At 56.5% G+C, this 24,997-nt stretch overlaps 10 protein-coding genes across 10 annotated transcripts; 4 read left to right on the forward strand and 6 right to left on the reverse strand.

The window, feature by feature from the left end:
* Nucleotides 1-1,484: 1,484 nt before the first annotated feature.
* Nucleotides 1,485-2,117, forward strand: F5144DRAFT_598215 (uncharacterized protein; the record flags this gene model as incomplete). The annotated part of the gene is made up of 1 exon (XM_066790927.1): nt 1,485-2,117. One exon carries the CDS (start codon nt 1,485-1,487, stop codon nt 2,115-2,117), a length of 633 nt encoding a protein of 210 aa, XP_066649085.1.
* Nucleotides 2,118-3,783: 1,666 nt separating this feature from the next.
* On the reverse strand, nt 3,784-6,013 carry F5144DRAFT_60546 (uncharacterized protein). Its single transcript, XM_066791428.1, has 7 exons — nt 5,613-6,013; nt 5,514-5,542; nt 5,403-5,447; nt 5,182-5,354; nt 4,075-5,132; nt 3,834-4,028; nt 3,784-3,785 (listed from the first exon to the last, which is right to left on the reverse strand). Exons 1-6 carry the CDS (start codon nt 5,827-5,829, stop codon nt 3,949-3,951), a joined length of 1,602 nt encoding a protein of 533 aa, XP_066649086.1. The 5' UTR covers nt 5,830-6,013; the 3' UTR covers nt 3,784-3,785; nt 3,834-3,948.
* Nucleotides 6,014-6,308: 295 nt separating this feature from the next.
* On the forward strand, nt 6,309-8,063 carry F5144DRAFT_557318 (uncharacterized protein). Its single transcript, XM_066788017.1, has one exon. The coding sequence runs from the start codon at nt 6,436-6,438 to the stop codon at nt 7,864-7,866; it is 1,431 nt and encodes a 476-aa protein (XP_066649087.1). The 5' UTR covers nt 6,309-6,435; the 3' UTR covers nt 7,867-8,063.
* Nucleotides 8,064-9,750: 1,687 nt separating this feature from the next.
* On the forward strand, nt 9,751-11,794 carry F5144DRAFT_589195 (major facilitator superfamily domain-containing protein; the record flags this gene model as incomplete). Its single annotated transcript, XM_066790011.1, has 6 exons — nt 9,751-9,917; nt 9,972-10,357; nt 10,414-10,522; nt 10,576-11,253; nt 11,349-11,377; nt 11,475-11,794. 6 exons carry the CDS (start codon nt 9,751-9,753, stop codon nt 11,792-11,794), a joined length of 1,689 nt encoding a protein of 562 aa, XP_066649088.1.
* A 161-nt stretch (nt 11,795-11,955) lies between these two features.
* F5144DRAFT_60656 (uncharacterized protein) lies at nt 11,956-13,442 on the reverse strand. The gene has a single exon (XM_066791497.1). The coding sequence runs from the start codon at nt 13,299-13,301 to the stop codon at nt 12,117-12,119; it is 1,185 nt and encodes a 394-aa protein (XP_066649089.1). The 5' UTR covers nt 13,302-13,442; the 3' UTR covers nt 11,956-12,116.
* A 6-nt stretch (nt 13,443-13,448) lies between these two features.
* F5144DRAFT_60645 (uncharacterized protein) lies at nt 13,449-14,336 on the reverse strand. Its single transcript, XM_066791491.1, has 2 exons — nt 14,014-14,336; nt 13,449-13,964 (listed from the first exon to the last, which is right to left on the reverse strand). The coding sequence occupies exons 1-2, from the start codon at nt 14,188-14,190 to the stop codon at nt 13,608-13,610; spliced, it is 534 nt and encodes a 177-aa protein (XP_066649090.1). The 5' UTR covers nt 14,191-14,336; the 3' UTR covers nt 13,449-13,607.
* Nucleotides 14,337-15,528: 1,192 nt separating this feature from the next.
* Nucleotides 15,529-17,534, forward strand: F5144DRAFT_638043 (uncharacterized protein; the record flags this gene model as incomplete). The annotated part of the gene is made up of 5 exons (XM_066792682.1): nt 15,529-15,777; nt 15,838-16,069; nt 16,156-16,826; nt 16,892-17,066; nt 17,120-17,534. The coding sequence occupies 5 exons, from the start codon at nt 15,529-15,531 to the stop codon at nt 17,449-17,451; spliced, it is 1,659 nt and encodes a 552-aa protein (XP_066649091.1). The 3' UTR covers nt 17,452-17,534.
* An 83-nt stretch (nt 17,535-17,617) lies between these two features.
* F5144DRAFT_625780 (ATP11 protein-domain-containing protein) lies at nt 17,618-18,875 on the reverse strand (the record flags this gene model as incomplete). The annotated part of the gene is made up of 1 exon (XM_066792239.1): nt 17,618-18,875. The coding sequence occupies exon 1, from the start codon at nt 18,671-18,673 to the stop codon at nt 17,618-17,620; it is 1,056 nt and encodes a 351-aa protein (XP_066649092.1). The 5' UTR covers nt 18,674-18,875.
* A 359-nt stretch (nt 18,876-19,234) lies between these two features.
* F5144DRAFT_60746 (heme peroxidase) lies at nt 19,235-20,822 on the reverse strand. Its single transcript, XM_066791557.1, has 4 exons — nt 20,715-20,822; nt 20,060-20,540; nt 19,631-20,004; nt 19,235-19,570 (listed from the first exon to the last, which is right to left on the reverse strand). The coding sequence occupies exons 2-4, from the start codon at nt 20,538-20,540 to the stop codon at nt 19,358-19,360; spliced, it is 1,068 nt and encodes a 355-aa protein (XP_066649093.1). The 5' UTR covers nt 20,715-20,822; the 3' UTR covers nt 19,235-19,357.
* A 761-nt stretch (nt 20,823-21,583) lies between these two features.
* On the reverse strand, nt 21,584-24,822 carry F5144DRAFT_557345 (uncharacterized protein). Its single transcript, XM_066788018.1, has 6 exons — nt 24,800-24,822; nt 24,269-24,633; nt 23,998-24,213; nt 23,837-23,940; nt 22,239-23,441; nt 21,584-22,179 (listed from the first exon to the last, which is right to left on the reverse strand). The coding sequence occupies exons 2-6, from the start codon at nt 24,338-24,340 to the stop codon at nt 22,011-22,013; spliced, it is 1,764 nt and encodes a 587-aa protein (XP_066649094.1). The 5' UTR covers nt 24,341-24,633; nt 24,800-24,822; the 3' UTR covers nt 21,584-22,010.
* Between the last annotated feature and the right edge of the window lie 175 nt (nt 24,823-24,997).

The following is a 24,997-nucleotide window of genomic DNA, read 5'->3' on the forward strand; positions in this document are numbered from 1 at the left end:
AACAAAGTGTGTTCACACCATCTTGAAATGCCCGCTGTGAGTCTCTCGGGCTCTCGGGCTTTTATGTAGCAGTTCTTAAACAAGGGCGGCTAGTATCCAATGGCCAAGGAGACTTTGGGCCTGTCAGTCTTTTTTTTCTCTGCGGATGGCGCTCGAACTGATGGACCATGACCGATCGCTTCCTTTCCTGCCCGCATCGCTTTCGGCTTTCCATTGAGTAGCCAAGAAGCAGACGTCACTTTGACCCCGCTCGCAGGGTTGGGTTCAATGGATGAAAGTACCTCGTGTACACTATTCTCGGCGTGATCCGATCTTGGAGCTTAAAGATGGCAGCAAAGGACATTTAAATGCATGCTCACGCAAAGTTGCAACCTGTCAACCTCGGGCAAAAAAAAAGTCCACAATCAATGCAGGTCCGCGCCGTCAATGCAAGTCAGGCGCGTCTGCTTGAACCTGCCCTGCTTTGGTGGGGCTCACTTGCATTGCGGATCAAAGCCCCGCAAACCGTTCTGTTTCAGGGTGAGCCACGGCCAGGTAAAAGTCTCGGTTCCCAAGGCCGAACTAGCCTTTCTTAGTTAGGTTACTTTTGGTCCCAGCTTCCAAGCAATCTGGAAGGCCTGGACCCCCAATCCGGCAAACAAACAACCACCACATCAGCATCGTCAAGTCAAAACCTCGATGAGATGGTCGTCCCGCAAGGCGGAGTTAGGCTTGAAAGTGTCAGAATTGATGCAGCAATGCGGCTCTTGTTTTCCCGATCCCGTACCGTCCCCAAAATGGCCATCGGATCGATCGTCCAAATCGGGCGGAGCTCACAGTTATCCACTCCTGCCCCTCCAGGCTCTCATGTGCATACACACCACTCCTGTTGCCCCAATCTGGTTCGCACGTCGCCTCAACCAGGCTGTCGGAACAGTAAATGCATCACGGTGCAAACAATGTCAGGCTGACAGCGATATTTTGCCAATCGCTCCCAAAAACTCTTGTTTCAGGTTGGGCGACGCACCGTGTTAATTAAGGCAGCCAGTCACGAACCGTAATCTTAATCTCAGTCCGTCATGGTAGGAGATGATGGTCTCAGACAGCCTCGCGAAGTCCGTCGTACCGTCCCAATGCGTTGACTCGACGTCTCTGTTGCCTTTTTTTGCAGTCCTTGGTGGGGGAGGCATCGGCAGCCAAGCGGCTCTGTCATGACGAATCGTGAGACTGTTATTGCCACTCTTTAGCGGCCACATGACACCGGAATGACAGCTCGATCTTCATTCCTCCCTCTTTGCATGCCTGAATGGAACGAGATTCAAAGTAATCTGGCTGCCAGTCTTGAGCTGAACTATAACCAACGCGTTGATCTCTTGGTTGCTGCCATCTCATCCTTCACTGTCTGCCCATTTTCAATCGTCAACACTCATCAACCGGCAAAACCAGTCCGGCACCGCCGCCACAACCCTAGCCCATCAAGTATCAACCACACGAGATCACCCAACATGCTCATCCCACAACTCCCTCGGCCGAAAACCGCGGCACCAGTCCCCAAACCCCAAATCCACACGCACAAGAACCACCACACTTACAACGGCACCCTCAAACTGCCACAGTCCACACACGTCCGGATCATCACTGAACCCCCCGCCGACAACCACAACAGCAGCAACAACACCAGAACCAAACCCGACCCCCGCACCCCGCGGTACGTCATCACCCTGCACTACCCCCACAACCGCGCCTGCGAGCTGTACCGCACCGCCCTCGACATGAAAATCCTCCAGCGGGCGCTGCACGTGCCAGCCCACTCCAAACCTATAAAGATCAACAATACTAGCAGCAGCAAACCCGCTCCCACCACCACCACCACCACCACCACTGCCGGGGAAGGAGGACAAGGACAAGTATCAGAAGGAAGAGAAAAAGAACCCCCCTGCAAACGCACATGCTCCTGCCCCTGCGCGTGCGCCGCCGCCGAGCGCCAGTGTGATTATGCGCGGGAGGCGGCGGCGGTGCAGCTGATGCTGGGGCAGGCGCTGGGGAAGATGGAGGCGGCGGGGGGAGAGGAGAATGGGCGGGTGGGGGTGCCGATGGAGTGGTTTTTGAGGAGGCGGTTGGGGGATTGTGGATTGTGAGGGGGCGGTGAGGTGATATTCACGCTTGGTTTTTGGGGGTTGGGTTGGTGTGATTAGTTTGTTTGTTGAGCTGCTCTTTTTGAGCTGGATTCTCGCACCTGGGAGACGAGATAGTGCCGTCTGAAGATTGTATACCCAGGAAGCGGGGCGCTGAGGAGGGATAATACAAACTGGCTAGTTAATGTAATGTATTTCAGAGGGAGGGTAAGGAGGAAAGGGGTCCACTAGACCTACTACGATGGAACCGAGGGAAACTCATAAAATACATCAAACAAATCGTATACACTGTCAAGTACATCCACCACCAAACTGCTCTATAAGTGACCCCCACCCCCACCCAACCCATCACCCCATCACCACCGCCGACGCCGCCTTCTCCAACTGCTTCAGCACCACAATGATATTCTCACTCAGCGGCGGCAAGCCCTCCCACACACCAACAAAGTTCCCCCTTAGCACCTCCTGCGCAACCTCCATACACGCCCTCGGATCCTCCAGCAGACAGGCAACCTCCTCCCCCTTCCCACCACCCCGCCCCAACCCTCGAATAGCCGGCTTCCCGAGCCCATCGGCAATCCACGCCCTCACATCCTCCCCCTCACCACCCTCCCCATCCAGATACACCAACAACCCAGCCCCAACCCCATCACCCCGCCCACGCCCACCCCCCTCCCGCCGCTGCTGCCACCGCCCGACACCCCCCTCAGCCCCCCCAACCCCCCTCAACACCCCCCACCCCCAAACCCCCAACATCGCCTGAAACACCACCACCCCCCAAAAGTCCCTCAACCTCCCCCTGGGAAACGCGCGCGCGCACCGCAGCACCTGGGCGGCGTGCCAGACGGCCCGGCGGGCGTCGGGCGACGCGGCCCAGCGCTGCAGCGCCGGGTAGACGCGGCGGGCCTGGTCCTCGCCCTCTTTGCCGGAGAAGAGCTGGAGGTCGGGGAGGGGGGCGTGCAGGTGGAAGAGGTGGTGGTGGTGGAGGAGGAGGGGGTGGTGGTGTGGTTGGGAGTGGGTGAGGTGGTGGTTGTGGAAGGTGGTTAGTTGGGTTATGAGGTTGGTGCGGCGGGAGGTTAGGAGGAGGGCTGTGGTGTTTGAGGTGGTGGGTGGGTGGATGGAGGAGAGCTGGCGGTATTCCCAGATTAAGGACCAGAAGGCGTGGAGGTAGATTAACGTGGCGAATTGTATATCGACGTGGGTGTGATGGGCCGAGAGGGCGTTGGTGTCGCGGAAGAGGTCGCCGAGGGAAGGGGGGCGTGCGTTGCCCCCGGGCTTGAGGTAACGGGCCTTGAACTCCTCGGCGTTGCGGGCGAGCCAGAGGTCTTGGGAACAAGGCAGTGGGAGGTTCAATTCGGCGTAGGACATGATAGGGTTGTTGAGCTGCGTCATGGAGACTTGGGCATCGCGTAGGTAGGCGTGGAAGACAAGCCTACTAGAAATTAGATGCGCTGGCAGCATTCCTGTTATGAGACATACCTTTTCCAGGACTCCTGTTGATACCATGCCTTCCACTTCTCTTCTAGGACCTTTCCCTCATCGGACGGGGAGATGACGATGTCCAGGTAGCCCGACGGCCCAAATCTACCCCTATAGCGCATCATCTACGGATATCAGCATTTCCTCCAGGAACAGGAGTGTCGTGTCTTACGGCTATTGGTATGGATAAATCTAGTCTACGTTAGCTTGTAAGAGCAGCAAGTTGCCAAGGAGACATACGGCATTCAGCGATCTCCATCTTCCGCCGGTTGCCACTCCACAGAGCGACGTCCTGCAGCAGCACCAGGGTTTGGACCTTGTTGATCTCGGCGATGGACTTGTTATTTTCCTCAAACTACGCCAACTTTAGCGAACTCAGAGCTTTAGTGCGGAATAGAGACTGGCCACAACCCACCCTCTCAGGGATAGCGATGCCTATTATGGTCAGCCACGGCAGATATTGCATACAGAAAAGACTCACGAATCGCCTCCTGCAGCGCAAGCCCGAACCGGCGGAAAGCGGGCACCGGGGTCAAGACGGCCCCTGCGGCGGCGGCAACGGCGAGCCACTCCGGCCACTGGCTGTTGAGGGAAAACGACCCGTAGTGAATCCAAGACGCGACCTGGGACATATGCGCTGCCATAAAAATGTTGATCCACGAGTCCATTGTGTCAGCGGACGGAAAGGACGACGCTACGCGGTTCGCCATACGGCTCTCGCGGCAAGTTCCGAGGACGATGGCCAGAATCTTGTCTCGACATGATGCGCGAAGTGTTTCGTTGGCTGCCCAACCGCCTGCCGCTCCATCATGGCGGGTTTGGGGGCTGTGTGCGTCGTTAGATGGCAGAGGTAGGTTGGATTGTTCGGTGTAGCAGTTGTCTGTTTTCCCCGGTGTCCACCTCCACGGTGACTCGGTCCAGAGCTTGTCCAATGTCGACCGCATCTCGGCCATGCCAACAGGGTCCTCCGCGCTGGCTGTATCGTCTGGCGTGACTTGAGTTGCGTCGAGGTTCCAGTTAAGCAGGTTGAAGTCAAACTCGTTGAAATCTAGGGCTGCGTCATCGTAAAAATCGAGCGCTAGAGCTCCCTGAGCGTCGGGTAGCCTCGAGGGGTTACCCAAGGGCTGTTCGTATAAAAGGTCGCAAAGGAAATCGGGGAATGGAGAACTTGCGTGCTCATGGCCCGCATATCTCACACTATTACTAGAATATGCATGCAGGTTGTTCGGGAGGTGTTGAGCGGCTGTGACCGAGGACGCTTCCGGGGTGTAGACTTCCGGCTCCTTATATGCCGTATAAGGCAAAGGTACTATGCCTTGTTTGCTATCCTCCGGGCTTGTAGATCCAACGTATGAAGGCGGAGCTGGAGCGGCGGGGAACAGGCGCTGCGGCGGTCCCGCGCCGGACGAGAGAGAGCAGCAGGAATCAGGGGTAGACTCGGTGTGTCCCGTGCGGTGCTCGGAGGGTTGGATAGAGTGCACGGTCGGATCTTCTGAAGCAACCTCGCAGGCCAGCCCGCGGTTTTTGCAGCGTGTGCATCTAAACTAGTTAGTAAAGGAAATTGAGACAAAATGGTAGGCTAACGTGCGGTTTGACATCCTCGCACTTTACCCTAGACTTTGCGCAGGCGGTACACGCCTGTCCTACACGGCTGGCCGAGGGAGCTGAGTTGAAGCGTTTGCGTTTGTTGCCATTTCCATCTTGATGGTTGGAGCGGTGGCGCTTGAGGAGATCGGCTCGAGCAAATCCTTTAAAACAGACCTACCCGTGTTAGTCGGGCGGTGACATGAACTAGGCAGAGTAACCCACATCACAGGTGAACCGTTTCCCAAGGGTATGCGAAGCAATGTGCCTCTATTGCGGGTCAGTAATGAGACACACATCGCGGGCATGTATATCAAGGGATTCGGGGGTACTTACCTGGAGGTGCTCGGGGCGAGAGTAGCGGCCTTGGGACGCCGTCAGCGGGTCTCTCAAGACAGATCATCAGTATTTCAAGATTTCAAGGCGTCAACTCACGGAGACATTCGGCACACTGATAAAGAGCTTGCGTCTGATTCTGCCCTCCGGAATGGGTTTGCGTGTGGTGCGCCGGGCCCGCCCGGGCTGTGGACGGGGATGCCGAGGCCGGCCCGGATGTGACAAAGAGCGAATTGTGGGTCCCGGACGCCGGATGCCCGGGTTTCTGTGGTTGTTGCGGATCCGGATGGATGATGTAGTCGATGGGGCTGGCCATGGCTGACTGGTACCTACCACCTAGCTGGGCCGTTCTGTCAAAGGGATTGGACGGCTGACTGATGAGGTGCCGAGAGGTGCCCAGGCGGGCAGTGAAGTCAACGGTAGTCCTTCAGGGCTGACCTTCCACGTTGAACTCACTCCACTGGGCTAGGTTCCTAGTCTCGCACTTATTCGCACTTGCTCGCACTCAATTCGCCGCAATCCCTGGTTATTGTGCAATTGGAGAACCCGATTCATGCTGAATCTGGTAAAAAAAAATTGTCGACCCAGAATTGTTGCAATTGAAATACTTGGGAAAGAGAGACTCAGGTCGATCTGCTGGCACTGACAATGGCCGTGCTGCTGCAGGACCTGCCTGCCTCCCCAAATGCTGAAGGATCCGTTGGCTTGCGCAATCCCCCAGGCTTGGCATTTCATGCCAAGAATGCCCCTTGCCTGGCGTGCTTCGCTGAGATCCACCAGGGGCACAATTGCAGGGTACCTGGAACCTGTCTTGCTTGGGCGTGCCTGGGCGTCCTGTTGGGTCCGTGGCCTGGAACATTTTTCCTTGGTGATTGATCCGCCACAACTCGAACGACAACCCACCCAACTGTGTTCCGTCAGAATGCTTCGACGGTTCCATGTTGGCGGCGCCTTAAAGAAGCTCCCCAGTGGGCTTCTCAACCTCCCATTACGAATCCTCTCCTTCCCTGCCGCGCGCGCCCTCCTCGTTTGCGGCCTAATCTGGCTGCTCGGTTTCAGCTATGGCCGACTCTTTCTCTGGCGCGATCCCCATAGCGCCTACTTTCAGTCCGAGGGCGTCTACGATCTCCAATATTCCGCCGTCCGCCAGAAGGAAGCCCGCGAATTCATTGCCAAGGTCTCCGCCGAGTCCACCGAAGAAGGATGGAAGCCACCACCGAAAGCGGGCCCCTCGCCCGCCATGTGCGCCGCCCTCGTGAGCGTCCGCCGCGACGGCGACGTCGCCCGCATGTACATGGCTGACGCGCTGGGATCCATGCTCTCGGGCCTCTACCCGCGCGAGCGCGACGCGCTGACCGTCAAGCTACTCTTCGCCAACACCGAGCCCGCGCGGCACCCCGACTGGAACGCCCCCTGGGTCAAGCCCCTGGTCGACGACGCGGACGGGTATCGCGACCTGACCCGGCTGGAGCTCGCGGGGCTACGCAAGGCCGAGGAGGAGCGCGACATGCCGCTCAAGGGCGTCTTCGACTACCTCTACGTCATTGAGCGCTGCTTGGAGGAGACCAACGCGCCCTTCATCGCCGTTTTTGAAGACGACGTCATCTTCTCCGGCGACTGGATGGCTCGCACCATGCGCGGACTGCAATACCTGGTGCGCGATCACAAGAAGGCTGCAGGGGACAAGGATTGGCTGTATATGCGTCTGTTCTACACCGAGACCCATCTCGGCTGGTCGGCCGAGCGGGACTGGTGGTACAACAACCTGCCGCTGACGCTCGCCATGGCCGCGGGCGGGTCGGGGACCCTGCTCCTGCTGTTACGGTTTTGTGGCTGCGGCCCCCGGCTGCGCCTCGACTGGGTCACCATCGCCGTGGTCTCGCTGCTCGTGGCGCCGGGCTTCACCGTGTTGGCGTTCATGGCCGGCAAGCACAACCTGCCCTTACCGGGTTTCAGTCTCCACCACAACGTGCCCTTCGGCCCGGCCGACTCCGCGCTGGCGGCCGGCGTCTCGGCCATGGACAAGAACGCCTGCTGCACCCAGGCGCTGGTCTTCAACCGGGAAACACTGCCGGACCTGATCAAGAACCTGCGCAAGCGGGAGCGCGGTCAGACGGATACCATGATCGAGCAGTACTGCGACGCAACGGGGCTCAAGCGGTTTGCGTTGCGCGAGCAGGCCGTGCAGCATGTTGGTCTCGTCAGCAGTCGGGGCATGGCGGCAAAGCACACGAAGAGCGTATGGGCGTTTTGGTTCGAGACAAACAAGCCGGAGACGGTGGAGAAGACCCATAAGAAGGTGGTTGAAGAGATTGACTGGGCCATGTTCGATAAGATGTCTGCCGCTCCGTAGGGTCGTTGGCATGGCACGGCTGTGTATGAATTTGCTCTCCCGATGCAAGGGGGTTAATATTTCTCAGGCTCTATTTTAGGATATACACTAGCGAGTATTTGAATCTTATTTTTTCTGTTATTTCTGATACCCATCACAATTTCATCATTGCATCCCAAAAGAGCTGGGCGTTGCTGTGAGTGATCAATGGGAAGCCGTCATTCTTTTCACACATGGGCCACGGAATTGAATACTAACCACTAGCAGACCACGGCCTTCTCGCATCGACAGAACAAGGCCTTGCGTGTAATTGGCAAACTAGACTTGCTGGGATGAGCCTAAACCACCATCGCTTAACGGCATCGTGCCGTCCACCCCCAAGCAAGGGCGGCAAGCGAATGGCCAGCGAACCATGGACTCGTCAGCTCCTTTCTCCCGGAAGTCACCACTGTTTCGCTGGATAGGATGCCGCACCCCTTCGGACGTTATGCATTTCCCGGGCCATCTTTAGTTGTTACGAGTTCCTCCTAAGGCTATAACCATGTTCCACCCTGCGGGAGCAGACATGTTCTTCGAACCAGTTGCTTTTATTACCCACCTCACCATCTAGATGCCCCGGCTTCTAATGCCTGTTACAATCTATAGTAGGTGACCGTCTCGCCATACATTCACAAATCCACGAACAAACATCTCCAACATCCAAGCGGGCTAGACTTGCCAAGTTGGGGACCTCCGGCAATCAATGTATTCTCCTTGGCAAAGTGGGAAAGCCAACCTTCCCAAGTTCATCTCCACGTCAAGGATATCCCTGCTCACGCTTGATGAGGGACCGGACCAGACGCAGCCCATGGCGACGATGGTGGGTTGGTGATATATGAGAGACAGCTTTCCTCCCAGAACACAGTAACGATATGGATGGTCTCCTCCAATAACCACTGTACGGCAGTACCCGTGTCTAGGCCGGCAGCCCACTGAGCTAACCTTGTTGTCGTTGGAAAGGGAGGAGTACGTACGTAAGCCTTATTCCGGTGGGCGGGCCGAAACGGGAACTGCCACCCGACCATGTGGCAGAACCCTGCTCGGTGTTAACAAAGAGAACGCCTGAGAGGGACATCATATTCGAGACCGTCTCGGAGCTGCCAGGCACCGCTGGAACCCACCTACCAGCAGCGTTTCCAGGGATTCCAGCATCAAACCGTCCGATGGTGCTAGGGCCAGAATTCATGAGCTCTCAACACATGAGATAAGTTGTCAGATAGCTATGGGGTAGCATGGGAAACGCAATGCGGCCAAGTTATGGAATCCACCGGCAACTGTGCACTGTGTAGAAGCTTCTCTGGGCAACCTGCGCCAAGTCAACAGCCAAGTCCACGAGATAGACAACTCTGTTCTAAATGTCCGGATGGATGGTCTCTCGATGAAGTGGACATGCTATATGAACCCGGGACCATGACAGCCCAGGGGCCATGAGTGCTCGGCACTCTTCTTCACGACTCACGTCGTCGTCACCTTGTGGACCTCCAAACACAGACACAACCCCTGCGTCGATCATAAACAAGCACGCGGTCCGAACACCCCCTGCAACGTAAGCCTTCGCTGGGGCTTGTTACAGACGCTGCCGGTACTCCCAGGTTAGTGTTTATTCACTTTTAAAAGTCACAGCGGAGTGGGCCCATGAGAATCCTTTAGGGCGCCATGCATGGTGGCTGTCTCACCCTCTACGCGACTGTCCTCGTTGGTATTCATCGACGCCACGAGCGAAATGACAACGGATTGTGTTTAACAGTGGCCATTCCACACGCAACAGAGCTGGCCTCCGTCCGCACGGCATGCTGAACCGGCCTTGGTAGATTGATAGAAAACACCAGAGCCGGCCTGCCAGCTCCCTCTTATACCGCCTCAAACATGGAGAAAGATACCATCGCAGCACCTCTCGGAGCGGGTCATGACGCTGATCGCGTCGACAAGGCCCGTAGGAGAACCTTGGGCAATGTCCGTCTCCGCCATCCCGATACCAACGAGATCATCCTGATACCGACCCCTTCTTCGGACCCCAATGATCCTCTAAACTGGTATGTGTACCCCGATGGAGTGTCTACTTCACTAAAAGTTGCTGACACAGACAGGCCCCAGTGGTTCAAGTACTGGATAGCAGCACTCATCTGCTTCGCTATGCTTATGTGCAACTTCCTAGCTGCCGGTCCGTCCATCGCCATCGTTCAGATGGCCATGGACTTCTTCCCCGGCGCTCATCCCGGCAAGAACCCGCAGCTCTTCAACGCCGCGGTGGCCAAGGTGGCTTATTCCTTCACGACCACCGCCCTACTCCAAGGTCTGGGCAACTTTGTCTGGGTCCCTATCGCCAACAAGTACGGCCGGCGGCCGACGTATGTGCTGAGCTATGCCATGTACTTTGGCACGGCCGTCTGGCTTTGTTTTGAGCGCTCCTATGGTGGCTTCCTTGTGGGCCGTATCCTGATGGGCTTCGCAGCGGGTGCCGCCGAGACTGTTGGTAAGATAAGCCCTTTTTTGAGTCAACAAGAAGGATACTTACCATCTCTCCCCCAGCGCCCATCACCATCGCCGACATCTTCTTCCTTCACGAGAGAGGCAGCATCATGGCATTCTACAGCTCCTTTCTCGCCATTGGCGTGGCCCTCGGCTTGATCATCTCAGGGTGAGCGCCCCTCAAGATACCCCTTTCTCGGTCCCGTCTAACCACTTCTCTAGACTAATAACCATCCACCATCACTGGCGCGTGATCTTCCAAGTCGCCTCCGCCCTAATCGGGCTAGTCCTCCTCCTCGCCATCTTTGCCTTTCCCGAAACAGCCTACATCCGCAACCCGCCTCCCAACACCAATTCCCCCGACCACTCCTCTTCAGACCAACCCACACTAAAACCCACCCCCACCACCACCACAACTACCACCGACCCCGAAAACCCCTCCCCCCCTCCATCCACCACCAAAAAAACCCCCTACCTCTCCACCCTATCTCTCTCCCCCCCCACCCCCCACCGAACCCTCACAACCGAACCCCTCCCCCTCCTCCTCCTCCGCCCCCTCCCCCTCCTCCTCCTCCCCCCCATCCTCTACACCACCCTCACCTTCGCCACCACCATCGGCTTCCTGGTCGCCCTCACCTCCAACGCCCAAGTCGCCCTCTCCGCCACCTACGGCTTCGCCTCCTGGCAGGTCGGGCTCTGTTTTGTCGCGGCGGTGCTGGGCGCGCTGGCGGGGATTCCGGCGGGGGGACGGTTGGGGGATGTGGTGGCGGATTGGGGGACGCGGAGGAATGGGGGCGTGAGGGAGCCGGAGATGAGGCTGCCTGTGCTGGGGGTGGTGGTGGTGGTGGCGCCGGTGGGGTTGGTGGTTTGGGGGGTGGGGGTGCAGGGGGGGGTGCATTGGTGAGTTTTGTTTTTTTTCTTTGGCTTTTTTTGTTGGTTGGTTGTGGGTTTGTTTTTTTGAGTGGTGGTGTTGCTGACATGGTGGGTGTGTTTAGGATGCTGCCGGTCGTGGGGATTGGGTTGTGTAAGTCGTTTGTTTACTTATCCCGTGTTTCCCCCTTTATTCGTCCCTTTCCCCCTCCCCCCTCAACACACCCCAGCTAACAAATCTAACAAAACAGTAAACTTTGCCATCGTCCAGGGCACCAACGTGGCGCTCGTCTACGTCATCGACGCATACCGCCCCGTGGCCGGGGAGATCACCACGACCATCATGGCGTTCAAGAGCCTGTTTGGGTTTCTCCTCTCCTTCTACACCAACCCGTGGGTTGCCGAGGCTGGCTACATCAAGGCGTACGGGGTGATGGCGGCCATCTCGGCGGCCGTGCTGCTCGGATGGGTCCCGCTGTTCTTCTGGGGCAAGAAGATCCGCCATGCCACCTGGCGGTGGCGGGTTATTTCGTACATCCACTGGAACGACGACCGCGAAGTGGGCGAGTAGTTTGTAGGTAGCGGTCATGTTGATGCTATGCTAGTCTATTTATTTCTTCATTGCCATCTTCTTTACATGAAGTTCGCTCATGGCTTCTTGTTCAAATTTCCTCCATCAATAGCGCGGCCTCGAGGTCGTCTACGTCTGGAGGCAAAAACCAAGTCCGCAGAGATGCAAAGGCCCCATATCCCTCAGGGCAACGGTTAACCTGGTACGAGCGAAAATAGTTTCGGCAATATGGGTCGTTGCAGGCGGGCGGTGCATAGCGCAAGTTCTCCGTGTTCAAAGCGTGGAGCCATTCGTGAGTTGGGTTCAATTGTGCTGGAACCGCCTAGATCCCCGCATAGAAATCGAACACCATAATCCTCCGGTAGTATTGAGTGACAATACAATCATCTCGCGGCACGCAAGGTGGTTTCGCGCAGAGTCGCACCGACATCCTTTCGAGATTGACCCTCTTGCTGGATGCTTGATGTATTTCGGGGCGCTTGCTCAAACAAGCGATATAGCTAGTATCGTCTGTATCATCCTGAACGGGGTTCTCAGAGGTTGGGGCCCCCGATCCCCCCAAAGCGTTCCCTATCTCGTAGTAGACGCAGCGGCACTGGGGATGGTTGAAGCAGCTCATGCCCATGTCGCTTTCGGCCCCCAGCGGTGGCTGTCTGACCATGGCAGTGCGCCGGAACAGGGAACGCAAGAAAGGCGCGCGGAGCCGACCTTGGCCGTCGAGGTTTAGTTGGTTCACTCGGCTGTGCGACTCCCACCAGAGATGCAGGTATATCTGACGCTGCTTCCGTTTCGCCACGCCCTGGGAAGTTCTTCCCGCGTACCATCTGAATCGAAATAGCGGTGGTCTCGAACCCGGACAACGTCGATGACTCGGATCCTTGCAGTGCTCCTTGAAACGCACAACTTCGCTGCCGTCGTACTTTGCTTGGGCGATGGGAGCCTCTATTTGGGACCATGAGATCTGCTTATGTCGGCACACCCTGACGAAACCATTTCTTCCATAGCAGACATCTCCCCGTCTTCGCTTTGAAAATTCGTATCTGCTATGACGCTCCTTGCATCGGGCACACTTGGGCGTCGGCATCTCTGGCCTCGGGTCGAATTTACATGATTCCTTCTGAACCTGTTCGAATGACGGGAGGCATCTAGTGCAGAGCCGGTCAACCCGTATATTGAAAAGCACCTTCTTATGTAACTCAGGAGAATGCTTTAGCAGTCCGTAATCAATCTTCATCCTGACGGGTCGTTGCCTAGTACCGCCACGATTCCCGCTCATCGACATGTCCCAAGAGGTAGGCCGCAAGACAAGACGCCGGAACTGCCTTGAGACTTGCTGAAGAGAGATGCGAGTGACCAGGTCTTCGTCACAGTAATCCAAAATAGAGAGAAGGATATCTTCGGGAAGGCGGGCGATGGGACTATGACGGCGGTTATGGAGCACTGCGGCTACGAGGGGGTCGGTAAACGGGTCGAGTGTTGTGCAGTTGGGGCAGCCGGGGACTGCCATGTTGATGGGTTCTGTTGGCTTATCGATGCTCGTTTTGCTGAAAATGAGATGGTTGTGGTGGTGTGCATGTTTTCGATTATCTTGCTTTTCAGGTGTTCCAAGGGACGGTTTGAAAAGCGACGGCTCAGGGTAGAGGGTTATGGAAGTAACCTTTAAGTGGGAAGGTAAGAGGGTGACCGAGGCGGGGGGAGAAGGGAGGAAGGAGGACGGAAAGCGGGAAGTTACGAGCGGTCACCATCTTTCATTTGATCTCATCTCCCATCTCCCTAAGTTGTCCGGGTTTAACCCGCCATCATGATTCTGGCCTTACGGTTGACTGGTCCCCTGGAAGTCAACACTCGCACTCGTCTGGCCAGCCGCAGCCTCGTCCTCCTTAACATTCTTGTCCAGCTTCTTTTGTTGCTTGGCCAGTTTCTCAGCCGTATCCTTGCCCTGGGCAGCCTCAATCTGCAGGGCCAGCACTTGGAGCTGCAGCTTGAGCACCTTGTTCTTGATCTTGCCAGCCTGCAGGGCCTGCCCTTCGGGGGTGTTCTTGCCTCCGGCGGCCTCGATGGCCTCGTTGAATCCACCGGCCTGGGTCTCTGCCGCTTCGGCAGTCTCCCGCGCTGCCTTGAGAATTGCCAGGTCCTCGGCGTCGACCGAGGCGAAGTCGGATTGGTCAATCTGGTCGTGTAAGTGACGGGCCAATGAGGCATGACAGGAAATTGCATACAGGGAACTTTGCATTCACTTCGGCCAGGGCATCGCCAGCAACGCCAGAGGAGACCTGGAAGTCGGCGTAGTCCTGGACGGTAAGGACTGCACGTTTGACTTTGCGGTCTCCATTGTTCATGGGGAGAGCAATAGACGAGGCGAGAAGAGAGAACAGGACGGCTGCTTTAAAATACATGGTGGTGGTTGATGAGATAACGAAGGAGTATTAAATTTGGATATGAAGGTGTCTCAGACAATCGAAACAGCACAGCTGTTGCAGAAAGCAGTGAAGAGGAGAGGAGAGAAAAAAGGTCAAGAGTAGTGTTGGTTAATGAGATGAGAGGAAAAGAAGTGAGATCCAATTGAAGCCGGTGACAACGGGCCCTTTAAACTCTTGTCCCTATCCCAACAGAACCTCATCGACGGGGAACGCGAGCACTCCGTCTCGTATGTTGCCAGCTTCCATTCCCATGTCGTCAACACGAATACCAGGGTAGACGACTCCTCGCCCAAACGTCAGGAAGCACCAAGAAGCGCCCAGTGTTTACAAAGACGTCGAGAGTGAGAAGCGGCGGATCCAATGGGGGGTATTTCGTACCCAAGCGCGGTTTGGAAGGCGTCGCAGCCGGTAGCGATTTTGATCCGATGTGCTTCAGACCCCTGTTGCTGCCCCTGAGCCTCAACCCTTCAGACATCGAACATGGAGTAATTGAGTCCACCTATTATCGACAGGAGGAGAGAGGCGATATAAGAAAACGAATACGCGGGTATTCCAAACATTGACTCTTTTGAGGGTTTTTTAATAGGTATGTACGAATATTCATCAAGCTTTGCTTGTTCCGCCATGGCGCATGCTCCCTGAATCCCCAATGGAGAGCAGCTTGGTGTTCCATCGACTCTTGGAGAGCAGCACCCCTAAAAAGAAAGAAAAAGAAATCCTAAAAAACAAGGACAGGAAAAAAAGAGAGGGGCGGCCAAAGTTAGCTAAGTCCGAATAACGCGATGTTAATTATCTGATGTGAAAAGGTGAAAAGCGGGTTTGATGGGATGGAAGGACGGGATGGAAGGATGGAAGTCGGTGAGCGTGTCGATCTGTCAGTGCTTTCCAGCATCGTACCGGGCCCCAGCGGGTTTAAGCGCCGCCCATCACCTGACGCCTGCCGCCCTCGGCGCCCGGAGTCCAAAGGCCGTGGCGGGGCCGATGCTAACCCGACAGCCTGTCACCGACCTTCAATTGACGATCCAAGACCAATTTGGAGAGCCGATGCAAGCCATGCCCGAACATGCAGCACGCGACTAACCACATGTAAAGCATGGTCAGGATGTAGCACCAAACAGAGCATGTCTGGCATGGCATGGAGCAGGACGCCCCAGTTTTGTCAACACCACAACTCATTTCCCGGAGCTGATCGATAGTTCATCATAGCTCATCCTCACTCTCATCCCTCAGGAGTCGAGTAAGAGTTACTAACATCTTCAACTTGCCTACACTGACCGCTTACACATCGCGCTTTCGGTCCCCTTGTCCTCCACAATGCCGTACCCATCCACCTTCCCGCCTCTTGATATTCCCGATGGGATTGACCTTTGGACTCTCATGTTCGGGGACAGGCACCGAGACTTCCCCGTAACTAAAGAGATCTTGACATGCGATGAGACAGACCGCTCCTATAGTTGGGGAGACATACGCAGTGCCTCAATTGCGTTTGGCAGGGGACTGATGGCCGTCTGGGGATGGAAGACGGGTGATGTTCTGGCCTTCTACACACCCAATTCCATCGACGTATATGACCCTTCCCCCCGTTTTGACCGTAACTGAACCGACAATAACACCAACTTACAGACTCCCATCCTCACCCTTGGCGCCCTCTGGGCCGGCGGCATCGCCTCCCCGGCCAACCCCCTCTACACCGTTGACGAATTGGCCTTCCAGCTCCGCGACTCGGGCGCGAAGGGTCTCGTCACCCAGCCAGCCAACCTCCCCGTCGCCATTGCTGCAGCACACAAGGCCAATCTCCCGCTCGACCGCATCATCCTCGTTGGCCACCACCGTGACCCCTCCGGGCAGATCCGCCGTACGTTCACCCCATAAGGCCGTCAACGACTCCCAACAATAAATATCCCAACTAACGAACACCAAACAACTAACCCCTCACTCCAGACTTCTCCAGCCTCACCACCACCACTCCCACCACCCCCACCAAACCCCCCACCCCGCAAAACTCCCCCGCCTTCATCGTCTACAGCTCCGGCACGACGGGTCTCCCCAAAGGCGTGTGCCTCACGCACCGCAACATGGTGTCCAACGTCCTCCAAGCGAGCTACGTCGAAGGCCGGCAATGGCGGGCCCTCGGCGGCCCCGACGGCCGCGGCGACAAGCAGCTCGGCGTGCTGCCCTTCTTCCACATCTACGGCCTGACCTGCGGCGTGCTGATGTGCGTGTACGAGGGCTGGCAGCTCATCGTGCTGGAGCGGTTTGATATGCTGAAGGCGCTGCGCGCGATCGAGCGGCATCGCATTACCCTCGCGTATGTCCCGCCGCCGGTGGTCCTGGCGTTTAGTAAGCACCCGGCGGTGGACGGGTTTGATTTGAGCTCGTTGAAGGTGCTGCATTCGGGGGCGGCGCCGTTGTCGAGGGAGTTGACCGAGGCGGTGTGGAAGCGGTTGAGGGTGCCGGTGAAGCAGGGGTTTGGGTTGTCTGAGACGAGTGCGGTCGTGTGCTGTCAGGTGGTGGATGAGTGGGGGAAGTTTATGGGGTCGGTGGGGAAGATTATGCCGAATATGAGCGCGAAGATTGTGGGCGAGGATGGGGAGGAGGTGGCGGAGGGGGAGGTGCGTTTCTTTTTCTTGTGTTGTTGTCTTTTTCGATGGTGTGAGCTGACCTGGCTGTTTGGCAGCCCGGCGAGTTGTGGTTGAAAGGCCCCAATGTCTTCCCCGGTTACTTCAAAAACCCGGAGCGAACCAAGGAGGCGTTTTCGCCTGACGGCTTCTTCAAGACGGGAGACGTCTTCAGGCGTGACAAGCACGGAAACTATTACTGCGTGGACCGGCTCAAGGAACTGATCAAGTACAGTACGTATACCATTCCCTCCCACTGATACACCTTAACTTACTGATACGTCTAGACGGCTACCCCGTCCCGCCAGCGGAGCTAGAAGGTGTCTTGATAGGCCACAAGGAGGTGGCGGATGCCTGTGTAATTGGCGTCGAGGACCAGGCGAAGGCGACCGAAGTGCCTCGGGCATATGTGGTCCTCCGCGACGGCGTCAAGGCGAGCGAGGCCAAGGCGCAGGAGCTCGCAGATTGGGTGGCAACCCAGGTTGCCCCTCACAAGAAGCTGCGCGGCGGGATACGGTTTGTCGACCAGATTCCCAAGTCTCCCAGCGGCAAGGTGTTGAGAAGGGTGATGCGGGAGCAGGTGAAGAAGGAGGAGCGGGCATCCGGGGCAAAGCTGTAGCCACCTAGCTGTGAACCCTTCTCTCGGGGGAGAGAGCCTGTATTCTGTCTGTCACATCGACACACCACATCATCTATCCTCTAATACAAATACACCTTCAAACACCATCTTTATATCGCTTCCATCATACAAATCAATCCCAATATCCTACAACTTTACCCCACCATCACCCCATCCTCTCGGCCTCCTCCAACAACGCCTCCACACTAAACCGCGCATCCCCCTTCCCAAACCACTCCAACAACCTCCTCCTCTCCTCCGCCCTCACCTTCCCCGCCTCCCCCCCCGCCCCATCCCACCCCCCATAAAACCGCTGCAAGCACATAACCAACCACCTCGCATCATCCACCTTGACCCCCCGATCCTCCATCACCGTCCCCTGCATCAGCACCACCCCTTCCCCCACCGCCTCACCCTCCCCCTCCCCAACAGCAGCAGCCTTCCCCGGACCATGCATCAAATCCAAATAATGCGTCACCGTCGTATGCGGCGCCGCAAACTCCCCCCTGGCCTTATACTCCGCCAGCTGGGTAAACAGCACCGTCGCGCTGCGCGTCGCCGCGTCCCACGTCCACTGCAGGAAGTGCAGCTCGGCGCCCTGCGACGGGTGCGGCACGGGGAGCACGAACTGCGGGTAGGTGCGCGCGAGGGCGTCCATGGTGGTGAAGGTCGGGGTGGGGATCGCGGCGCAGAGGGAGTTGGGCTGCGAGGCGTGCCGGAGCCGCCAGATGGCGGTTAGTTCGGTCGGGGGGAGGTGGGAGGCTTTGGGGAGGTCGAGGATGGAGGAGAGGGGTTTGATGCCGGTGTTGGGGTTGGGGGTTGTTGGGGGGGGGCGGGAGGTGGGGTGGGGGGCGGGTTTGGGTGCTGCTGTTCCTGTCCCTGTCCCTGTGGGGGAGGGGGGGGTTTGTTGGGCATCGTGGGGTGGTTGTTGCGGTTGTGTCTCGGGGATGGGGGTGATGGGGATGGTGTCGGTCTCCTTGCGCAGGGACTGGATCTTGTCGGCGTAGGCGGCCTTGAGGGAGCCAATGTCCGTGTGGCCCTCCTCGCGAGCTTTGCGGTCGAGCTTGTCGCGGTACTTCTCGAGGATGTGGCGCGGCTGCTGTGTCGTCGTGAGGAAGCGCACGTCGTGGACTTGGGCCCAGCGTCGTTGGTTCGAGGCGCGCAGGGCCCGTGTTTGGCAGCTGACGAGGTGCCGTAGCACCGGTACCCGAACGGTAGCCATTGCGTTCGTGAGAGCTGGTGGTGGTAGTTGGGGGTTGTTGTTGGAGTTCGAAAGACGAAAAGTCGGATAAGAAAATTGATAAGAATGGTTGCATAGGTAACCCTAACCCATCTTTCGGATCTACCCCCGGCGTACCTGAATATGCGGGGAACCTGGACAATTCAAGGACCAACACCGTTCGTGACGTTGCCGATGATACCCCAACATACAAGTACTCGTATGTAGATCTCCAAGCAGTGTCTTCCCCTTTAGGTCAGACACAGCCAATGCAATGCCACGCGACTCCTCCCCCGCCTTTGGCTCCTTAAAACGTCCTGCCTCCCCTCTCATGCAAATTCCCCAACCTCTCAGATCATCACACATCACACCTCCCAAGCCGAACTCGTTGCTCCTTTCTCAAGTGATTCTATTTCACCCCCAGCCTACTTTACAAGTTTAATCTGCTAGACACGAGAAGGAAACGCTGAAGAAGCCATGTAATACAGCAGCTGCGATGGGCCGCAAAACTGCCCGCTCTAATGCGGACGTGGTCAGGTCAGGGGGTTGAGCCCGGCTTTCAGACCAGCATTAAATATCCTCCGTCTAGACGATGCCCCCATCTAAAGCTCCTCGAAACAAAACGCCGCCCACCCTGCGGAAGCCACATATCATCATCCTCTTCGAGCGGCCACATCAACCTCCGATTTAGGCGTTGACGGGCTTGAACACCCACTTCTCGGTGCCCTCCTTGAAGGGCACGCCCAGCTCAAAGAGCTTGGTGACGACAGCCGAGAAGTCCTTAAAGAAGAGGTCGTTGTCGGCGGCGTACTCCTTGACCCAGTTCTTGAACTTCTTGTCCTCGACCAGCGCCATGTCGGCCGGCAGCATCATGAGCGACTTGGTCTTCTTGTCCTCGTACTGTTTCTTGCGTCAGCAGCCGTCCCCGAAATCATCGCGAGAGCTACCGGTTCGGCTTACCTGCTTAGGGCCGTTCCACTTCTTCCACTGCCACTTCTCGTCAAGGAGAAGCTTGTAGAAGTCGTTGGTCAGGACGGTGGGGGAGAAGGTCCAGGGGCCCTCGTAGCCAGAGCGGTTGGAGTGGCAGCGGCCGAGGGCGTGGGCACCAGCCAGGGCGACGATCTCCTGGTCGTTGAAGCCCATGCGGTAGAAGATGTTGCGGAGGTGGTCTTGGGCCTGGGCGGCGTCAGGCAGGCGACCGTCGGGGGTGCAGGCGGCAACGTCCTTGTCCTGGCGGCCGGCGCGGAAGGGGATCTTGGGGCCGAGCATCTCCTGGATGGAGCAGACGCCAGCGAGGATCCAGAGATCAGAGTAGGTGATCCAGGGGAACTTCTCTGTTTCCATTGTCAGTCACCGGGTACTCCTGAAACGCTACCCTGCAAAACTTACTCTTCACAGGCTCGAGGAAGTCCCGAGCAGCCTTCAGACCGGCGTTGGCGCCGTGGTCGCTCTCGGGGGCGAAGCGCATGGTGGCGCCGTTGCTGCCGCCGGTACCGGTAGCGGCATCATAGGTGCCGCTGGCGTGCCATGCGAGGCGAACCAGAACGGGGCCATAGCTGCCGTCGTCGTACTCGTCGTTCTCCTCCAGGCGGTTGGCGATCTCGTTGTACACGGCTTGGTAGTCCTCGAACTTGGGAGTGAAGACCTTGGGCGTGGCCGAGCCCTGGTTGTTCAGGAAGAACCAGCCACCACCTCCGACAGCGGCAGCACCGGCAACCCAGAGCCAGGTCGACGAGCTCTGCTTCGCGGCGGGCTCGGATGAGTAGTAGCGGCGGCCACCCTGGCGGAAAGCGGCGCGGGGCGCAGCGGTGAACGCAGGCCGGGCCGAGGTGCGCAGAGCGCGGGTGAACGTGCGAGTTGCGGTCGACATCTATGGAATTTGCGAACCACGAGGTTAGGATCGGGTGTTTGTTGGAGGGAGTGTTTGGTTTGGTAAGGCGGGGGCTTTGGTGCAATATTACGCGATTTCCAATCGCTGATAAGAGAGGGGAGGAGCCAGGAGAGTTACAATGCAGGAGGGAAAGCGACGCTTGGGGAGACTTACCTTGAGATCTGTGAATTTAAAGAGAGAAAGGTCTGGACGACAAGAGAAATATCAGAAACAACTGGCCACCAGAAAGGCGAGATGGGGAGGAAGATGCGTAATCAAAGGGCCAAGCTGGTAGTCGGCTGGGATAACCCTTCGGCTTCGGGGGTTTGCCAATGGCGAGCGGAATGAAATCGAAAAAAAGTTATAGGCGCCTCATGAGTGGCCGATTGGGATGTGGAGTGAGCCCACAGGTGGGTCTTCTCACAGTGTGAGACAGGTTCAGGGTCGCGGTGCGCCCCGTCTTCCCCGAACTTCGACTCACGAATCCGTTCTCCTGTGGTGGCGGAACAAAACCGGTGGGGCTTCCGGGGACGCTCCGAAACCACATGATGACGGAGCCGAGGGTTCTCCGAGGAGTGCCGAGCGGAGCCGTCAGTCCGGGATCACAATTTGAGTTTTAGGTACCCGTCCTTACAGGTGGAACGGAACGTCTGACTCAACCATTGAGCAGTGGCCGGTAGTTGCGAGATATGCACTACCTAGTTCAAGGTACATATCTCCCAAGCATATACAAACCAGCCCGGAAACAATCGCGACTCAAACTCCTGCTGGGCACCTTTGCTGTGGGTTTGAATAGATAGAAATCCAAATTACAATTCAAAATTCCGCCAGCGATTTCCAGGGATGGCAGGCATATGGGGAAGGAGTGGTGTGACATGTCTTATGTATTAGTTAAATGATAAGTCAGCATGGTCCGACACGGCACTGGCCCGGCCGGACCGCAACGTGGGATCTCTGTTCGTCTATCTCTCCCGCTTCGGAAGGAGGCCGATGGCGGAACATGCTTCCATGACAGTGCGTCAGTAAGCAACAAAGTAAAACTTGGCCACATAAACTCCAATCAGTCTTCTCAAACTATTGTCATATCTGGCGACATACATATACGAAGTGCAGGTGGATTGACCCTCGGGTGAGTACCTAACAAACAATCGAAGATCCACCATGCCCAATAGTGCTACATAATCCATACACAATAATCCCGTATACCTAACAGGCCAGACCTCGCCTCCCATTATGGAAGTGTTCTCAAGAAGACCGAGTCCACAAACGCCCAACATCTTGCTCCTCCGACTTCGGAACAAAGGAGCGTCGCCTCTTTTGCTGGACTGGCCAGCAAAAGTCGCTCTGGCACACACGTTCACCCCGAGAAAAAAAACCAGCCATAAACCATGGCAATGTACTTGAAACGCAATGAGGAATATTGCCATAGCAAACTCGTTCACCCTACCAATCCCCCCCTTCAAACCAACTTTAATCGAAATTAGCGGGCCCCTGGGCGTTCGGGTCCGGGTCCGTGTGCAACTCGTAGTAGTTGTAAAAGCGTCTCTCTGCCTTGGGGCGTGTTGCGTCGTCAAGAGCTGGAAGGCCAACACTTTCTTTAGATTGCTTCGCCTTAGTGATGATAGAGACTGACTGGGGCCTGTATTATTTAGTTAGTATCGTTCGCTACCGCGCCTTGACAGACAATGCACTGCTTACCCAAATAGCTCCCGGTCGATGATGAGGAACTCCTTCATGGCCTGCTTGCCCCCGCGTTGTTGCAAGTAGCTCAGGTAGACCTGGCCCAATTCCTGCTTGATGCCTGGCGAAAGACGACTCTTGCTGCTCATCTCGGCAAAGACGTTCTTGACCCGCTCGGCGTGTTGCGTCTCCATGTCCGCATTTGTCGGCTGTTCCAGCTCGAATTCGAGCCACTTCTGCCAAAAGTGGCGGCTGTCGGCGTACCAATCCACGTTTTTGGCGAAGGAAGCACGCGCTTCATCAACCGAGCCCTTGACCTTCCACAACAAGAACGCCCATTCTGTAACCAACGCAGCTTTTGTGAAGATGTCCACGACGGGGGAATCGATCTGCGCCTTATACACCTCGATCGCCGCGTCCAAACCGCTCTGTCGTCGCTGCAGGTTGGCCCACGAGATGATAGCCTCAACACAATCTGGCAACTGCGTGAGGATAGCGGCATGGATATCCCGGGCGATCTCGACCCGCCCGCACATCTCTTCGAAATAGGCAAACTGGAGCCGAACGCCTGGCCTGCTAATGGGAACAAAAAGCGTGGCCGCACGCAGGTAGATGTTGCGAACCTCTTCGTCCTTGTTGTCCTGTGCCGACATCCACCTGGCGTACCGAAGCCAGAACTCGTCGTAGAGGGAGCAGGTGACCAGGCATCGCTCATACAAGCACACAATCCGCTGGTAGCCACCCTCGGCCTCCTCAAAATCAAGGTACTTCCGCCAGTTAATTAGCTGGTGATGCTCAAGCTCCGTAACATGGAAATACGGGCGCTTGATCTCGGCTTCGTACGTCCACCTCTTGCTCGTCTCCTCCTGAGTCCGCTGGAAGACCTGGTAGAAAGAGGCGTCAATCTTGGCGCGAATGTCGCGCTCGATCTCGAGCTCTGGCTTTTGCACACCAAATTGTGCGGCTTCGCTGTCGACCTCGGCGCGATACCGAGCTAGCATGTCCGCCGAGACGAGTTCCTCCAGAGGGCGAGTATGGGCCAGCTGCCGGAAACGCTCAAAATACCGAGCATACTGATGCATCGGGATATGAATGACGCGGTTGAGGATGGTAAAGATCTTGTCTTGTGCCTCCTGCCGCGTTTCGTATTCCAGGTACTTGTCCCAAAAAGGATGGGAGAGGAAGTCCAGGCCGATATGCGAGGCGGCGCGTTCGAAGAGCCTGAAACCCGTGTCAGCGGCGAACAGATGTGACGGGATGGGGATGGGGCGAATTGGGAAGGGTGTGTAAATACAATAGGGGATTTGTGTAAGTGGTGCGATCCATCTGAGGAGGCCAGACTACAATTCCGGGAAAAGTGCGAATGGGGAGTGAGGACGAGGCCACAGCACACAGGGCGTGATCTGCCGAGCACAGCAGAGCCTGGTTAAACTTTGTGAGAGAACGATCCCAGCAGAGGGTGGCGGCTGCCTTTGGTATCTCTCACCATGTCCCGGATGGTTGTACGTTCGCTCTGATGGTTCTGGCGGTTCGGTCGGTGGCGCGGGCCGGCCTCGCAGGTTTGCTGCGGGTGAGGAGTCATGGGGCAGGGAAGGAAACGGTCCGCGTATACTTACTCTCTCACAAGGTGGGGAGTGTGAGTGGTCTCCATCTTGAAAGAACAGTACTCAGTCCACAGATCGACTGAGTTGGTGATGCTGGCGCAACCCCTCTCATACACCTAGCAATCGTGTCAGCCTGAATTCGCCTGATGCCGGTGTGAGACTCAATGGCATACCATTTCGGCGGACTCGGGTCCCGAGATGTTGAATTCGAGGTCGGCATACTTCTTCCAGTAGCCGAAGAGAAGCGGAAATTTGAGGAGGAATCGGTCGTAGGAGTCGCGGAGGGTCGCCAAGGCCTGGGGACTCGAGTTCCGGTTGAGCCCGCCCTCGAGGCCTTCACAGGCGCGAATCAACTTCTCCCAATTCTCAAAGTTGTCGGTATCCGTTTCCTATCGCGATGTGGGTTAGCAGTCGGTAGCGCGCTTCAGAATGCACGCGTCTTACCACGTCGGCATTGAGCCGCTTGATCTCGGCGTTTTCCTCGTCGGTGCCTCCGAAGTTGGCGAAGTCGGCCATGGTCGCGAGTCAAGAGGTTGGCAGAGAAGGTGCCTGTCGACTTGTCGAAATCCCGAATTACGAGCTAGTATTATTGAGTCAAGGGCGTATAGTTTCAAACCGATAGGAAATTCGATGTTGAGGCTTCCAAGATAGGTGGACGAGGTGGGAGGACGATGGAATCGGGAGGCTGGAAGTTTGAAGTCAAATGCAAAAAAGCGGCTGCTGGGTAAGGGTCCCACTTATGATTCGCGCTGGCCACATTGGGACATCTTGCTTGGCAAGCTCGAGGCATGGGACAGCTTGGGCTAGATCTGGGTGGAGGTGAACTGCTTAGCTAATCATGCCCTTTTAATCACTTTTTTTTTCACGACTGTTCAATTTTTTTCTTTTCCTTTTCCAGGCTAATGATGATTGAATCAATAAACAAACATGATAGGAAGAGGCTGATTTTTCCGGAAACGGAAAGCATGATCTCACCATTGATTACATTCCTGAAGCCACCAAATGTTTTTCTGTCATTTTCGTTTTCTGCCACTCTTTTCGTCGAGATTTACCGGACCTGTGTGCTGTGCGATACCAAGATGCAGTTCCACGTTCCTAGGTAGGTTGTTTGGATAGCAAGCCCCGGCCTTGTGCAAAAACAAAACGAAGCATGGCAGTATTTTTGATTATTTG

This window comes from Chaetomium tenue (genome assembly GCF_020726465.1).
Source record: "Chaetomium tenue strain MPI-SDFR-AT-0079 chromosome Unknown F5144scaffold_1, whole genome shotgun sequence".
NCBI lineage: Eukaryota > Fungi > Ascomycota > Sordariomycetes > Sordariales > Chaetomiaceae > Chaetomium > Chaetomium tenue.